We start from the raw sequence: 18,120 nt of genomic DNA on the forward strand, positions 1-18,120 counted from the left end.
ACTCATGAAAAGGTTTACGCACAAAGAGAAATAATCTTTGATGGTTACAAGGAAGGGGAGGGGTGGGGATGGAAAAACACTAAATAGACAACAGATAAGTGGTAACTTAGGTGAAGAGTAAGAAAGTATACAATACTTGGGAAGCCAGCACAACTTGTCCAAGGCAAGGTCATGGAAGCTCCATAGACACATCCAAATTTCCTGAGGAACTGAATTACTGGGCTGAGGGCTGTGTGGACCATGGTCTTGGGGAACATCTAGCTCAATTGGCATAACGGAGTTTATAAAGAAAACGTTCTACACTCTACTTTGGTGAGTAATGTCTGGGGTCTTAAATGCCTGTAAGTGGCCCTCTAAGATGTTCCACTGTTCTCACCCCATTGGGAGCAAGGGAGAATGAAGAAAACCAAAGACACAAGGAAAAGATTAGTCCAAAGGGCTAGCGGACCACAAATATCACAGCTTCCACCAGATTGAGTCCAGCACAACTGGATAGTGCCTGGCTACCACCACTGACTGCTCTGATAGGGATAACAATACAGGGTCCAGGACAGAGCTGGAGAAAAATGTAGAACAAAATTCTAACCCTCAAAAAAAAGATCAGACTTACTGCCCTGACAGAGACTGGAGAAACCCCAAGAGTATGGCCCCTGGACACCCTTTTAGCTCAGTATGAAGTCACTTCTAAGGTTCACCCTTCAGCCAAAGATTAAACAGGCCCATTAAACTAAATGAGACTAAATGGGCACACCAGCTCAGGGCAAGGATGGGAAGGCAGAAGGGGACAGGAAAGCTGGTGATTGGGAACTGAATGAAGGTCAGGAAGGGAGAGTGTAGACATGTGGGGTTAGTAACCAATGTCACAAAACAACATGTGTACTAATTGTTTTAATGAGAAACTAGTTTGTTCTGTAAACCTTCGTCTAATGTACATAAATTAAAAAAAGTATGAAAAGGCCAAAAATGTCATATGGCAGCAAAAAAAAAAAAAAAAGATTTTTCTTGTGCACTTCTTAGTGACATCATTTACCTTGCTCAAGCTGTGTGCACTTCACCCACATTTCATGCTACCTTTCCATCACCAGAATTAACAAATGTCTATTATCTCGAGAGTGTTTCTCCCTCTTCCCTTCCACCCATCCCTGGTGACCACCAATGAGCATTGGTCTCTGTAGATACGTCTATTCTTGTCTTCTTATAAAAGCACAATGCGCAATCATATAATATCTGTCCTTTTGTAATTGACTTATTTCACTCCATGGCATATTTCTCTGATATTTGTAAAGCTAAGCTTCAGAGGATTTATCATTGAAAGATCATAATTTATAGCTGAAACTGATGCAACATAAAATTTAGAAAAATAAAACAGGCAGAAATGATGTAATTAACATTATTTTAAAGAATTTTGCATTCTAATTCTTTTATGAAATAAAATATTTTTGGTTTGGTCATCTTTAGCTTTGACATCTTATCTGAAGAACCAGCACAGACTAATGAGCACTGGTTTCATTTTCAGTCCGGAAATTAAATTTTTTCCTTCAAGCCTACAAGAAAAATTTACAATTAATATAGTTAATTTGTCATTTACCAGAAGAATAATCACTTCACTAGTAAATACTTGGGTTAAAAAGAAGATTTTAATGAAAGTAAATTACTTAATATAAAAAGAAAATACAGGAGGTAGAGAAGAACTAAAATGAAAGCAATAAAATAGTTATTCATTATCCATAGAGCCTAATTTATTTTTAATTGGTTATACTGTGCTTAGAAAATTGAAATCAAAGCCCAAATCATTACTTACTTTATTTTAACAAATTATAATTTAAGCAACTTAAGCAAACAGAATCAATAATCCGAGCTTACAAAAATGATAAATCAGGGGATGATCATTTACTAAAGTTTTCGTCATAGAAGTCCTTTAAAATTTCAACGGCTATGATCCATTTAAAATATTGCAACATACTAATCTTTTCAGGAGCACTTTTTATGAATAAAGGGAATCATAAAGTTGAATTACTACTTACGGTTTTTAAATGCTTATGAATAAGGAGCTTAAGCCCCTGGATTTCCCAAGACTTTTTTTTTCATTATGCATCTCTTATTTACCTATTTTGGCATTGCAGTATTAAATTTGGCAAGAAGGTAGAAAAAACAGCAATAAATAATATTTTGGTTACTTTTAAATGGAAAAAACCCCACATTCCTGAATTTACTTGGACTACAAAGGAGCCTCACTAACCATGTCTTTGAAGTCGCTGTCTAAGGACTATGTTCCAGGTGAAATATTGCTGTGTATATGAAATCTTACTGAAAGTTTGATCTGAAGTTTTACTGGAAGTTTATCAGTATCCATCAGATTTCAGAGGAAAGGAATAGCAATTTCAATATAATTCATTTTATACTAATGGGCTTTTTTGATAGAAATAAGAGAGAAGGATCTGTTTTCCCTATGTGTTTTGGTCGAGCCAATTTTTCCATTTCTCTTTATCCAACCCAAAAAAGAAAAAGGAAAAATAAATGAAACATTTTTCACATTTTCGACATTATGTTGTTTGTTGCTGTAAGAAACTGGGAGCCAAATCATTTCCCCAGATCCACAAATGCTGGAAAAATCAATGTAAGATATTTTAAACCATGGCCATGGATCTCTAGCTGTATCATACACTTCCTCCATCGCTCATTCAAGCTACAGCATGTGTATTACGTTTGCTGTACTACTTTTCTGTTAGTACCAGTAAATGTCTGTTTTGCAGCAGTTCCTTTCTTTCATCCTAATAAAGAATTTTTGTTTATCATTATAACATTTGGGTTAAATTAACCCTAAATAGATCTGAGCACCAGTTACTTGGTCTCCTCAAGACATTTCCACGCCTTTCTAAAGTGATATTGAAATGCCTCTATTATGACAAGTCTAGGATGTTTAGAAATTAATTACAGCCTAATTTGCTGTGTGAACTAAGCATTTAATTACAAAATAAATCCTCAGTAATAGCTTGTTGACAAAGATGAGAAACCAGTCATTGCCCATTCTTAGTATCAAAGGAGAACAACAACTTTAAAAAGAACCCGTGAGGGCTTAAAACAAAAGGATTCCCATCAGCCGTAGTTTACTGTGGATGTCTTTATCCATGCAGCATGTTATTTGTTTGTGGGAACAGATGGTGAGATTGTTTGCATCATCCTCATCATGAAAGAGATATCTAAAATACAAGCCAAAATCTTGATCTGGCATCTGGGTGAAGTTTCGTCAACTGCACATTGTGCTTCTTCCCAACTTTGCACAAGGACAGCAGGAGTCCCTCTTCTGTAGCTGCCCAAATGAATAGTGTAAGTAAGTCTTTCTGCCAGTTGTGCTCTTTGCGCATTGTGTAGCAGTTGCCAGATCTCATCAATGCACTTGGTTAAATTCTACCCCGCAAAAGTGTTCCCATGGCAGATCTGGCATCAAAGTATTCTGCTATGGTTGCTTTTATTGAATGTACAAGAACGATACCATTGAGTCTGCCCTCCACACACCTGGCTGGTTCTTTCTCCCAGCCTGGCAGCATCTCATTCTGGGCCTCTAATACACTTCCAACCTGCTTGACCTCTTTGTAGCAGTGCATCGTGGAGACACATGCAGCTGTGAAACATCTGCTTACCTCTTCAAGTGACGAAATAAGTAAGGCAGAAAGCCATTTATCTTATGCATTTTATCTGTGGCATTAAATAATCGCTGGCAAAGGAGGGATTTAAAGAAAGAACTTGATTTGAAGATAGGATTATAAATTAGGCAGGTATTCAATTGGCTTTTTTTGAATGATGTAAAACAGAGAGGACTTGAAAATGCCTTCATTGGTTGGAATGTTTGATGAAGGAGATGCTATCACTTGGTTGACTTTCTAACTCTAAAAGCACCAAATATATTATTACTCTGTCTCAGAAATAAATCTCCTTTCATTAGGAACAAAAAGTACCCTAGTAACTAGATGTTGGATGAATTGACAATGATTGAATCTGGGTGTTTGACAAGAAATGTAAATATATCATTGTTTCTCTTCCAGATGAATGAACATTTGGGTTAAAATAATAAATAACACAGCTTTAAGACTTGTGTGATTAATGATGATTTTCTCGTACCCAAGGTTGCATATTTGACTCACTTTGTGGTTGATTACTTAGGCCCTTAACTAAAAACTGTATTGTTGCTGTTAGTAGCCATTGAGTCAATTCTGAATCCTGGTGACCCCACATGGGCAGAGCAGGATTTTCAAGGCTGTGACTTTTCAGAAGCAGGTCTCCAAGCCTGTCTTCCGAGGTGCCTCTGGGGGTATTCGAACCACCAACCTTTTGGCTATTAGTTGAGTGCTTAACCATTTACGCCACCCAGGGACTCCAAATGCTGTATAACCAAACCCAGTGCCGTCGAGTCGATTCCGACTCATAGCGGCTCTATAGGACAGAGTAGAACTGCCCCCCAAATGCTGTATATGTAGAGTAAATCTCCTATTTTTGTTATGATCTAGTCGTTAGGATATATGATGTACTTGGAATAATTCTGATTATACTTAAAATTTTATTATATCCTTGTAGATTGTCAAATGACCTGGAGGAAGTTGACAAACATTACAGCCACGCACATAAAATAAAATCTGAAAGAACACCCTAAAATGTATTACATGCAGGAGTAGAAACATGCAATACTTTATAAGTGCACAGGAAATCTGTAAAAAAATTCAGAGGAGAAGAAATCAGAGTAGGTGAAAGTTCTAGAAGCCATCCTTAAAGAGGAATGTTTTAAGGAACTTAGGCTCTTTAGCCAAAGTATTGATGACTAACTGGTGACGTAATAATTATTTCAAATTCGTTGAAGAAGCTGTTACATAGAAAAGAGATTTACTTTATGTTTTCCAGAAGGCAGAAGAAGTATCCATGAGTGGAATTTATAAAACAGAAACAAAAACCAAACAAAACCCCTAGACATAACAAGTAAATGTGTCTAACAGCAAAATGCATGACTGTGTGAGTCAGTGCGAGCCCTACTGCTGAGGCATTCTGGCAGAAGCTGGAGCTTCATTACGGAAGGTATGACAGGGCGCTCTCATTGAGTGAGAGGTTAGATACTTTCTAGTCACAAATGAAAAGAATATGGATCTGTTAAGGTAGCTTTGGTACTGTGTCAGGATTGACGGATGTCCTAATTGTCCTCTCTCAATGTCATGCTTGGTTTCAGGGCCATTTTCATTGGGATTAATTTGTCTAGAAAACACATTTTGTGAACAGGTATTAAGGCATGTGGGGCGTTACCGGTGCTAGGTACCAAACAGAAAGTTCTATTCCTTACATCACTAATTCTCTGGGTGATTCTGGGTAAGCCACTTTTCTACAACAGTTTTCTCATCCATAAAATGAGAAATACTTTTGTCGTAGGGACTTCTGTGAGGATTAGATAAAGATTCCATTTTAGAACAATGCGATATAAACACAAAATGTCCCACCGGCCAGATTGGCATAAATTGCTTTTTTGGGGGGGCGGGGGGCGGGGGTAGTATTCTCTTTCAGGTCTGCACATTACTGATGTATTTGGGATATTCAGGAGCTTCCATTTACTTAAGAGAATCCCAGGGACCAGGAAGGCATCGTGCAATTCCTCACAAATCAGACAAACTCTTCAGCAGAAAGAAGCTCAATAGGACCGAGTTTGACTTAGTTGAATTTTGCATCTATATTAAAATAATATGAACTACAAAAGTATATGGCATTTTATTCAAAAAAGAAAAAAAAAAGCTTTATCCATGTTGGTTAGAGTCTTTTAATTTTTTAGTTTATAAAACAGGTAGAAACTGAGAAATTTAAATTCAGAACCTGGAATTGTATTAGATGTTCCGAACAGGGTGTGTCTTTCATGTCTAGCTTCTTTTAGTGGACAGAGCTCTACCCACAGCTCCCTGTTCAGCAAGGTAGCTCTCCACTGCATTGTCTGCTGGGATGGTTAATGATGCTGCATGCAGCTAGACACCTGACCTAGAGATGGTGGCTTGCTCACAGCTGGCTGGTGACCAGGGTGGTTATATGAAGAGCCCTGCCCAGTGGGAACAATGGTTGTTATATAAGTCAGTCAGACTACTCTTTCTGGAATTTAGACTGGGAAATGGGAAGATGAGAGTGAGCACAGCTCAGAGTTGATATGCAGAGAGAAACAGCAGTCATGAGAAACGAAACCATGTTGGCTGTGAGCGAGAGACAGAGAATGTGGTTATCTCCTAAGGCTGCCTTTGTCTCCCGAATGGTTCTCAGTTTGTTACCCACAAGTTTTGCTATGACAAGCTCTTGCCACTGAGGGTGCCCTTGCTAAACTAGCATGGTGAGGGATTTTCTTCGTCATTTCAAGCTATAAAATACATATTTTTCTCTTCCGTAGACTAAGTTTTTGGAAATGTCACTTGATATACATAAACTTGAGATATACAAGTTTATGTATATCTCATTTCTTTTGTTCTTCATCATATCTGGAATCATTTTGAAAAGATACTTCTTGTTTAGTTCTATAAATCTAACTGTTTATTACATATAACTATTTCTGTTTAGTTGAAGCAAAGAAATATATCTGAATATTCTGTATACCTACCTAGAGTCCCTGGGTGATGCAAACAGTAAATGCACTTGGCTGTTAACCAGAAGACTGGAGGCTCGAGACCACCCAGAGGTACTTTGGAAGAAAGGTCTGGAGTTCTACTTTTAAAAAAATCAGCCATTGAAAACCCTATGGTGCACAGTTCTATGACATACATGGCGTGGCCTTGAGTTGAAATCAACTCAATAGCAACTGATTATATTTCCACCTTATCCTTTGGCTGATGAATAAGACAGAAAGTTACAGGGAATGGCCTATACCACTAAAACTAGTCTTAGTAGCACCATCCCATGATTGTCAATCAAACTACTTGATCTTGTATTACTGATCCTTGGAACCGTGGTGGCACAGTGGTTAAGTGCTACGGTTGCTAACCAAAGGGTCTGGCAGTTTGAATGTACCAGGTGCTCATTGGAAACTGAATGGGGCAGTTCTACTACGTCCTGTAGTGTCACTATGAGTTGGAATCGACTCCACAGCAATGGGTTTGGTTTGGTTTTGGTTTTACTGATTCTTGTCGATTAAATTTCAGTACACAGTCTGGTTATTTTTCTATTTTTTACTGGACAAATTAGACAAGCTAGTGTTATTGCCAACATCAGAAGGAAGGTTTCCTATTTAACAAAATTAGAATTTTTAATAATGATCAAACAGATTGTTCAATAGATGTACATATTAGTAATAGGGCTTTTTTCTATAGATGGAGCCCTAGTGGCCCAGTGGTTAAGAGTTTGGCTGCCAACCCAAAGATTGGCAGTTCGAATCCACCAGCTGCTTCTTGGAAGCCCTGTGGGAAAGTTCTACTCCATCCTATAGGGTGTCTATGAGTCAGAATCCACTTGATGGCATTTTGTTCGTTTGTTTGTTCTTTACAGATATAAAGTAGGTTTTAGGATTATCCTGTAAACTTATTTCTTCAGCTCCTATTGATCTGCTTTTGCGCTTGAAATTCCACCTTTAGGGAGCTGTCCTGTTGTTACAGATTAAGAATTTGGAGAGAATTACCTCTCTAGACTGCTGACCAAACTAAGAGTTGGCTGAGTGGAAATGAGGCACAGGCAAAATCAGTTTGTGTGGATGGTGGTGAAATTGGGTGAGGTCTGTGACATGCCTGCAAACCTGGAACCATGCTCGATCTGGAGCCTGGAAATCTTGTCTCTGGAGAGTTGTTGGGCTGAGGGGGCACAGGGAGGAAGGATGCTGCCTCTGTAATCCGTTTGCAACTCAAAGTCTGGGAATGGGGTCATGAGTATCAAAAAAGGGAAGAGAATAACTAAAAAATTCACCAGATTCAGAATTTTAGTCCAGGGCTGTCAATGTTCATAGCTATAAACAACATTGAGTTCTCACCATGTGGTGGGTTAGAGGTCAAGGAATGGTCATATGGACTCAATATGATAAAAAGATTAGTTTTTTTTTTTTTTTGCTTTGGTTTTTACTTAGTGATTTAAAAAGTTGGAATTAGTTGTCAACACTTATAAGTTGAGAAATTTCTAATTAAAATTTGCATTTGCAATCTTTCTAGGCAAGGTGGAACATCTGGCAACATTCGACCCACAGCCCCACATGGCAGTGATTGGCTGGAGCTGAGTGCCTGCTGGCCTCCTTATACAGGGCTTGCATGCCTCTCATTTATGTTGTTTACCTGGCTTCCATCAGCATTGGAATTTACCAACCACAATGATAAATGCTTTACATATTTCAACTAATTTAATTCTTACAACCTAGTGATGAAGTGATGAAAGTATTTTCCTTATTTTATATATGAGCAAACTGAGACTCAGAGATGTTAAATATCTTAACTGAGATCACACACAGCTAATAAGAGACAGAGCTATGATATGAATTCAGGGGTGTTGACTATAACACCAATGATCCTTGAAGTATGATATGCTGATTTTCTTATTAATGTATATTATTGTTATTTGGAGTAGATCACAATTGCATTTTTTTGACTGCTACTTTTTATATCTAAACTATGGAACAGTTTTAAGCATATGTATTAGTTTCCTATGGCTGCTGTAACAAATTCCCACAAACTTAGCAGCTTAAAGCAATATAAGTTTATTCTCTTACAGTTCTGGAGGCCAGAAGTCTAAAATGGGTCTGCAGGGCTGCTTTCTTCTGGAAGATTAAGAGAACCTGTTACCTTGTCTTTTCCAGCTTCTAGAAACTGTTGACATTCCTTGGCTAGTCGCCCCTTTTGCCATCTTCAGAGCACATCACTCCAGCTCCTGCTTTCATCATCCCATCTCCTTCTGCCTTTGGCTCTCTTGCTTCCCTCTTATAAAAATCCCTGCGATTACATTGGGCCCACCTGGATAGTCCAGGATAATCCTTTCATCTTAATATCCTCAACTTAATCACATCAGCAAGGTCCTTTTTGCCACATATGGTAATATATCTACAGGTTTTAGGGATTAGGTTATGGACATCTTTGGGGACCATTTTCAGTCTACCACACTATACTAACTATGGGTACCCGATTTTGAGCTGTTTCCACACAAAGAAGGTCACTTTAAAGCAACATAAACCATCAAGTAAGCCATTTACAAACCCCCTACTGGTACCAAACATTTATTTCAAGAACTGTTTAATGTACTGTAAGTGAAGTAGAAATCTATGAAAGATGATTATAATCAAAAGAGGACATTAGCAACTTATCTTTATTTGAATCTAAAATGTGTTGCATTCTTCATTTCTATGGCAGATATAAATTAAACCATGCTCTGCAGAAGATAAGAGTTCTATAATCAGAAGTCAACATCTGCAGATATTATGACATTGCACCTGCATGCTTTGAAGTGAAGAAAACAAAAATAGCAAGTATATATAAGAGGCTATCTTTAAACTCTAATAATTTTGCTTTTTCAAGACCAAATATCTTAAATATAACTCTTATTCCTATTAAAGTCTTTGAGGACATGCTAAGTCTGCAGATTAAAATGAAACTATTTTTCTTTCCCACTCAGATAGCTCCTCTGTTAAGTGAAGCTTCCATAAAAGAAGTTTTTTATTACCAGCTATGAAAAATTTAAGCTTACAAATACACTTTTAAAACAAGGATAAGAATAAACTTGTCATCTCAGAGATGTTATCCCTGGTTTCATGTCATTATACTTTGAATTATTTGGATAATTCTGTGGTGTCATTTTTTGTTTGTTGGCTTCCCTTGGCATGTTTAGATCTGGCTTCTACTGTAGAGCGTTTCTCTCTTTCTTACTGTCACCATTTGTCAACCACATTTCATTGTATATGATACATTTCATTATATGAAAATTCTTACATGATCCACAAAAGGGTCTTCCTTTCCTTTATTAAAAAAAAAATACGTGTTGAATAATGTTCTTCAATTGTTGACAAAAAAGGCAGGAATGCATTTACTGCATCCTCTTGATGTATGACTATTTGGGGAAGTTTTATATATGTAGGCTTTTATCAGAAATGGGTCCTTATGATTATTAAATGTTTTTCTTTTTCAGCAACACACCATACTAAATATTTTAAATCAGATAATCTAACAATTGGATAGTCAAACTGTAGTCATCAGCTAGGAGGTAATATTATGCTACATTCATATGAGAATAACTTATGCAGGAAATTTCCTTTCTCCTCAGGGAAGTAAATGCTGCCTATCTACTTGGGAGATACTGTTTTGTTATCTTCTTGGCTGAAATGGAAACGCAGAAGAAAGACAGTTGTGGAAATGCCTAGTCTGTGTGAGAACAAGTGGTATTCTCTACATTCTAATCTGGATAGTGAAAATCCAGACTGTCTCTTCAAAATAATACATAATACATATACATGTATGTACACACGTACATGAGTAAATAAAGTAAATGAAGAAAATTAAAGTGAATTTTCTCCACCTTGTTTTTAAAATATTTTATATTGTTGAAAGTGGGAAAGAGGACACTGTAAAAAATCAACCTATAAATTAATTCAGGGAAAACCAGTATTATTATAATGTTATTCTCCAGCTAGAAAAATCTCTCAATTATTCAAGTTTTATTCTACATCTCTCAGTTAAATTCAGTTATTTTCTCTTATAGATCCTATGCACTTCTCTTAAACAAGGGCAGAAAGTTGGGGCCATTTTATTCAGAGTGGTAATTTTGATTATGTCAGTTATATTCCTTGCCAGGTATTTTTTAATTTACAATCTTGTTTATAATTTATTTCTTATAATCTTGCTTGTAATTTTTACATATTGCTCATTTTTTGTTCCTTAGACATGGAAAATTTTGACTAGGATAAACTTAATTGTGCCTTAGTTAAAATTTTTGTTTAGTAAAAATATAAAGTCATTAAAAACATCATACATTTTTGTCTAATACATGAAATGCAAAACATTTATCCTGGTTTTGTGGCAGTAACTATTTTTTCATTATTTACTAACAGCATATTCTGTTCTAGTGATTCTGCTATCATTTTTGTATCTTCTTTGTTTGGATGTAGCATTTATGTCGGGGAGAAGTAAGAGATGTGGCCTAGAAAGGGAGGCTGAGAATAGTCCAAGAAAAGACAGGTGGAAAAATTCAGATCTTCTTCTGTAGCCAATATGGAGGCAGTTAAGGTTCTTGAGCAGAGGTGTGAATCAATGTGGTGCTTTATGGAAACTAATCTGCTAATATTGTACTGACTGGATGAAAAGGAGATAGGCTGAAGTAGAGTATTAGCCCAAGGAGACCACTTAGAGGGCTCAGGAGTGTTCAGGCAGGAGTTACTAAGGACCTGAGCCAGGATGACGTAGCCAGAATTGGAAAGGAAGGAAGTAGGTTTGAGGGTCATTATGTGCTTACTTGTCTCTTTCATTCCCTTAGAATATAAGCTCTACCTTAGCACAGACTTGACCCATGTTGTTTACCACTGCGTCTCCAGCCCATAGAATGGTCCCTGGCACATCCTAAGTGATTTTTAAAAAAGTATCTCTTGAGCGGATCAATAAGTGAATGTATAAAGAAACAATGTTTTTGTAAATATTCAGGTCTTCTGAAGAGTGACCCTAGATAATTTACCTATTCAAGGGCAACGTTTTTACCAGAAAATACAGTTCAGAGAAATTTGCATTTCAGTTTTTTTTTTCTACAGATTATGTTCTGACCTTGTATTTTGGTGTGTGGTTCTTCAAATGTGACTGGAGACATCTTGGTTTTGAGAGATTTCTTTTCATTTTTGTTTTCTCCCTTAGAAAAACAAAAAAGGGATTACACATGATGAGTTTACATAAAAATGAATTTGAATGTAAAGTATAATACTGAATTCCTAACTGAATTATCAGCCCAGTCCTTAAAAGTGATCCTTTGTTTATGCTTTACTAAAAATGATAATTCTTGCACTTAAATCGACATTTTTGACCCCACTGTTGAATAATCATCCTCAACCTCCACAGCTTTTTGGCTGTGCACAAAAAAACACCTATTATTTCCTCCCATTCTATCTGGGACCATTTGTTGTGACCCTGGTCATTACCATCAGTAGTGGTAGCTGGGCACCATCTACTTCTTCTGATCTCAGAATAGTTGAGATCATGGCTCGTGTAGGCTTGTTTCTTCTCTAAGCTTTTGGTTACTTTTTGCTTGTTTTAATCCTGGTGAAAAGAGACCAGTAGTTGTGTCTTAGATGGCTGCTCGCAAGCCTTGAAGACCCCAGATGCTACTCACTTCACTAGGAAGCAAATCATGATTTTTGTGAACTGCGTTATGCCAATTAACTGAGCTGTCCCATGAGACCATGGTCCTAAGCTTTCAAACCCAGAAAAGCAATCTTGGGAAGTATTTGGTTATGTCTGAGGAGTATCTGTAGTTGTGTCTTCAATAAATATACGTGCCTGCACCCACATATTTATATTTACATGTAGGGTCACTAAGAGTTGGAATTGACTTGGTGTCAATTGGTTTGGTTTTAGTGGTGCAGTGGTTAAGAGCTAGGCTGCTAGCTGAAATGTTGGCAGCTGAAACCCACCAGCTGCTCTATGGGAGAAAGATGTGCAATTCTGCCTCCACAAAGATTACTGCTTTGGAAACCCTGTGAGGAAGTTCTACTCTGTCCTATAGGGTTGCTATAAGTTGGAATCAATGTGATGGCAATGAATTTTGGTATTATAGACAGTTCTGTCTGTTCTCATCTATGTACATGCCTATACCTACTCATATACCAGTATGCCCATACCCATCCATATATGCTCAAACACTTGTTTTTACTTTGATTGTGCTGTGCTCACTACATCTGCATTCCGTACCACTTTTCCCATCACCAAAAAAAACAAGTCTCTACAGTCTAAAATGTACTTTTCCCTTCCCCCCCTCTTCCTAGTAATCACCAACGAGCATCGGTCTTTCTATATATATCTATTTTTGTCTTTTTATAAAAGAAGGATTGTGCAATATTTGTCCTTATATGCCTGACTTATTTCACTTAGCATTATGTCCTCCAGGTCCATCCTTATTATAATATGTTTGGTGAACCCATCATTGTTCTTTATAGTTGCATAATATTCTGTTGTATGTATGTACCACAGTTTGCCAATCCATTCATCTGTTGATGGGCACTTTGATTGTTTCCACTTATTTGTTATTGTGAATAAAGCAGCAATGACATAAACTTTACATATGACTGTGGGAGTCTAGAGTAGACTTTCATGAGCTGACCTGGAACCTATCTCAGATACATCTTTTTTCATCTCTTTGGGAAAATATGCCTGAATTCCAAATAGCTGGCTCTCAGCCAAACTTTTGGAAAATAACCTATTTATGGTTGAGGTTTTAAAATTGTATATGGTTCACAGATGATAAAACACTTTCATATACTTTAGTAAGTTGTTCAGAAGTTATTTACTGAGTGACCCGTATGGCCCAGGTATGTTGCTAAAATTTGATACCTGTAGGAATTCAATAAATTTTGAAAAAGACATAATCCATATCCCCCAAAGTGCTCACAGTTTTGTAGCGGGGAAAAAACACACAAACATGTAAGTGCAAGAAAATGTTATCAGTGATGAGACAATGTCTATACAGGAGAGAGATGAAGCATGAAGATTGGAGCAGTCAGTTCTACTGGAGTAGAAGGGAAGGTAGGGGGTGACTATCGGGGTCTAGAGTAGGCTTTCCTGAGCTGATCTAGAAACCTATCTCAGATATGTCTTTTTTCATCCCTCTGGGAAAATACATCTGAATTCCAAATAGCTGATTCTCAGCCCAACTTTTGGAAAAGGTGACTCTTGATTCTACAAGATTTTTATTTTTCAGATGGACAAGGCATGGAAAACGCTCTAGACAGAGGATGTAGGGTGAGCAAAAGCATAAATTGTAATAGTAGGTGGAGACTACAGTAAAAGAGGCTGGGTGGGACAAAGTGTGAGGGGGTGAGGCGAGCAAAATAGGCAGGGAAAAGAGCTTTGAGAGTCTTGTATACCATGATTAAGAGTTAAGACATTATTTATAGGCACCGTATCAGGGGCATATTTTAAACTGTGAAGTAGATTATGCAGATGATTTCATTTGAGTCAATGACCACCTGTGTTAGGCAAGGCAGCTATTATTCTTCTTATGTTATTGTAACAACACATTGCATTTGGCAGATTTGCTGCAAAAGACATCTTGAAAGTGTTAAAAAGCAAAGATGTCACTTTGAGCCCTAAGGTGCGCCTGACCCAAAACATGGTGTTTTCAACCAGCTCACATGCATGCAAAAGCTGGACAATGAATAAGGAAGACTGAAGAAGAATTGATGCATCTGAATTATGGTGTTGGCAAAAACTATTGAATATACCATGGGCTGCCAGAAGAACAAACAAGTCTGTCTTGGAAGAAATACAGCCAGAGTGCTCCTTGGAAACGAGGATGGTGAGGCTTCATCTCACATACTTTGGACATGTTATCAGGAGGGAGCAATCCCTGGAGAAGGACCTCGTGCTTGGTAAAGTAGAGGGTCAGGGAAAAAGAGGAAGATCCTCGTGAGGTGGATTGACACAATGGCTGCAACAATGGGCTCAGACATAGCAAGCATTGTGAGGATGGTGCAGGACTGGGTAGAATTTCATTCTGTTGTACATAGGGTCACTCTGAGACAGAACCAACTCAATGGCACCTAACAACAACAACTACACATGTTATCAAAGAGGAAGCTTACTAAGTGGCTAGCTCATATGAACATAGGTAACAAGTTATGGAAGGAGCCCCAGTGGCACAAACAGCTAAGCACTCAACTGCTAACCCAGTGGCTCAGGGGAGAAAGACCTGCTTCCCTGAAGATTACAGCCAAGAAAAATCCTATGGGACAGTTGTATTTTGTCACATGGAGTGGTGATGAGTCAGAATCGACTCAACAGTACCCAACAACAACAACAAGAGCAGCAAGTTATAGACCCAGTTATAATTTAGTAATAATGTCTTCAAACTTTAATCAAGCACTCTTGCACCATGTTATGATGCTACTCATAAACATTTCCACCATAGTCTTTATGTGTACACAAATGCAGGTTTGTTTGAATAATGTCTTATTCTGCAGTAAGAGAGAGAGTTTGGATTAGGCTAGGTTTGCAGTTTTTAATTATTTGTTATTGATTGATGGGAATTACCTGTGATTTTTGGTTTGTGAATGAACTCTTTAAATAACACTTTCAAAAATATGATGTAAATTGGTTTATTCATCCCTAAGTATTTTCTTATAGAAATGAAATTATACAATTTATGTTTCAGAAGGTTGTTGTTTAAATGTCATTTTAAAAGGTTATAATCTGTGGAAGAAACTATAGGTTTTAACTTCCTGTCATTTTTAAACATTTAACACAGTTGAAACGGAGGAAGAAGTACTTTTCCTAAAACTATATGATCTTGGAAAAACAGATATAAATATTCTCCAAATATGCCTTTTAAGATATAATGTGATGTCAGTGGCACTGAGTTTTTTTTGGATGCCAGTAGACTTCATAATTAACATCCCTGAATTGTATCTGCTGGAAAGGTATGGGGTAGACCTAAGGGATGCTCTACCTACGCCTAGTCTAAGTACTTCTAAGTATTACTGTTTCTGAAAGAAAGATAACTCTTTAAGAGGTTTCTGCTCTTTTGCCCTCTCTCTCTAACATCCCTTTAATTAGTCCGAAGGACAAACGTATCTAGAAGAGTTGGTATACCCAATAGTCTTCTTCTTCTGAAGTAGTATAGCCTAGTGAAGTCAGGCAGTGAAGTCAGATAGAACATGGTTCCAATCCAGGCTCTGCCATTTGTTAACCGCGTGTAAGTAGCGAATCATAGCAGGACCTATGGTTGTTGAGAGGATTAAATACAATACTGTTTGGAAAAGGCTTGGCACGTTGCTTGGCACATAGTAATTGCATAGCTATTTTGCTTTCAGGAAACCCTGGTAGTGTAGTGGTTAAGAACTACATCTGCTAACCAAAAGGTTGGCAGTTTTTGGTTTGGTTTTATCATGCTCTCAAAGGCAATACTATATTACCTATTTTTATGTGCTCTGTGGATAAATAATCAGCATAGAAAAGGGTTAAACATCACAGTAATGACTTTGTCAGAGAGAGGCAGAGCAAGACTTGCTGAAGGGAAGTACTTTATTCAGTATTTGTGACATTCCATGAGTCTTTAAACATGTAAATAACTTTAAAGTGTGGAATTATTTATATTGATGTAAGAATTAGAACAAAGTCAAGGGCACTCTCATGAAGCAATACTAAACACAATCCTCCACATCTGTCCACTGCAAAAACAGCCCATGTTAAGCAGAGAAGGAAGGCAATTTTTCCACGGCCAATTTTAAGCAATCTCAGTGGTTTCTGTCCTTTAGGCTCATTTTAACCTGAATCATTAGACTGTGTGTCCCTGGTTTCCGAAGTATATTCCTGCTTGTACTTTACATCCTTCATCCAACTCTTTTAGGTTGGAAAATAATTATTGCTTTAAAAAACCTTATGTGGCTCTTTTGGGTATATCTAGCAAGCAATTCATGAACATTGTTCTATAGATAATTATAAGTGATAGTGCTCATATAATGATCAGTTTGGACTTAAATTGGTCATACAAAATAAATTATTAATAATAATGTTAATAATGATAATTTCCATTGGGGGGCACTTACTGGAGTTCCCAGGTGGTGCAATGGTTAACGCAGCTCTGTGTTAACTGAAAGGTTGGAAGCCGGCATCCACCCACAGGTGTCTCTGCTTTCGTAATATCAGCCATTGAAAACTTCATGGAGCACAGCTCTACTGTGACACACATGGCGTCATCGTCAGTAGGAATCAACTAGACAGCAACCACCACCACCACCAACTATACGCTTTTTATATACTGTCTCTAGTTCTCACAACAACCCTACAGAGCAGGTATTATCATCTCCATTTTACAGATGAATAGACTGAGAACTTATGAAAAGATTTATCTAGATCAGGTTTTCTCAACTTTGGTGCACTGAAATTTTGAACTGGACAATTCTCTGTTGTGGGGGCTGTCCCGTATACTCTTGGATGCTTAACGGCATCCCTGGCCTCTTTCCACTAGATGCTAGTAGCACCCCTTTTTCAGTTGTGACAGCCAAAATTGCTCCTGAATGAGAACCACTGACCTAGAGAAAATTTTGTTAAAAAGTGGTTTACTAAGATCAGAATGCTTGAAATTCTTAGTTGAAACTGAATCACATAACCAATTTGATATTCTAGAAATAATTTCATTTTGAATGATAGTAGAAGTGAAAATCAGCATTGAGTTTTAGTTGGTTTTTCTAGATCCTAATCCAGTCTATTCTGTTTTAAATCATGTATATACAGTATGTATACGTATATATATAAATTAATGGGGATTAGCCCCTGAAGAAAAAACAGCACACGACTCAAATGGTATCAAGTAAAACCGCCAGTTAAAATTATATATCCCAGAGTTCATTAAAATCCATCCGCAGACAAGAAAGTATGAAATTCAGACTGAATCTAGGAATGTCAGGAGCGTACCTGCCTCGTGGATGGCTGGGACTGATTGCTCGGATGAGAACTCTCTTCATTCTCATTGTTCTCTTCTCTCGGCTTTACCTTGTTGAATTTTACTCTCAGTGATTTAAACATCTTCTCTGTCTTTATGACTGTGTCTGGAGGTAGAGACACGTAGGTACTTTGTTTTTCTTTTCTTTAGTAGACAAGCCAATTAGCTGTTTAATCAGGATTTTGTTCTGGTTAATTCCTAGAGACAACTCCCTAGCTAGTCAGGGCTTTGGCTTAAAAGCAGCAAATTATTTCTGCTTAGGCGATTTGAACTCTGTTTATGAACTTTAGAGAGTCAAAATGCCCCTGTGAATAATTTCCAAGTAGAGGATTGCTAAGTAAAACTTCATCATTGAATTGTTTAAATGTGATCACAATGCCCATTGGTTTGGTTGTTTTTCTTTGTTTCTGATTATCTGCTACTTATCTCTAATTTTAATCAAAGTAATACATGCAAATTGTTCAAAAATAAAAATATTCCTTGAAGTTTTTTTTTTTTTTTTTTCAAAAAGCAAACTAT

General features: G+C 37.3%; 1 protein-coding gene across 1 annotated transcript in view; it reads right to left on the bottom strand.

The window, feature by feature from the left end:
* Window positions 1-17,684, bottom strand: part of CNGB3 (cyclic nucleotide gated channel subunit beta 3) — a 173,739-nt gene extending 156,055 nt beyond the window's left edge. Inside the window, exons 1-2 of the mRNA XM_010588386.3 lie at window positions 17,574-17,684; window positions 11,718-11,799 (exon numbers count right to left, since the gene is read on the bottom strand). Coding sequence (XP_010586688.2) covers window positions 11,718-11,799; window positions 17,574-17,684 — 193 coding nt within the window. The remainder of the gene's footprint in view (window positions 1-11,717; window positions 11,800-17,573) is intronic.
* Window positions 17,685-18,120: the final 436 nt, after the last annotated feature.

Source organism: Loxodonta africana, chromosome 14 (genome assembly GCF_030014295.1).
Source record: "Loxodonta africana isolate mLoxAfr1 chromosome 14, mLoxAfr1.hap2, whole genome shotgun sequence".
Lineage (NCBI taxonomy): Eukaryota > Metazoa > Chordata > Mammalia > Proboscidea > Elephantidae > Loxodonta > Loxodonta africana.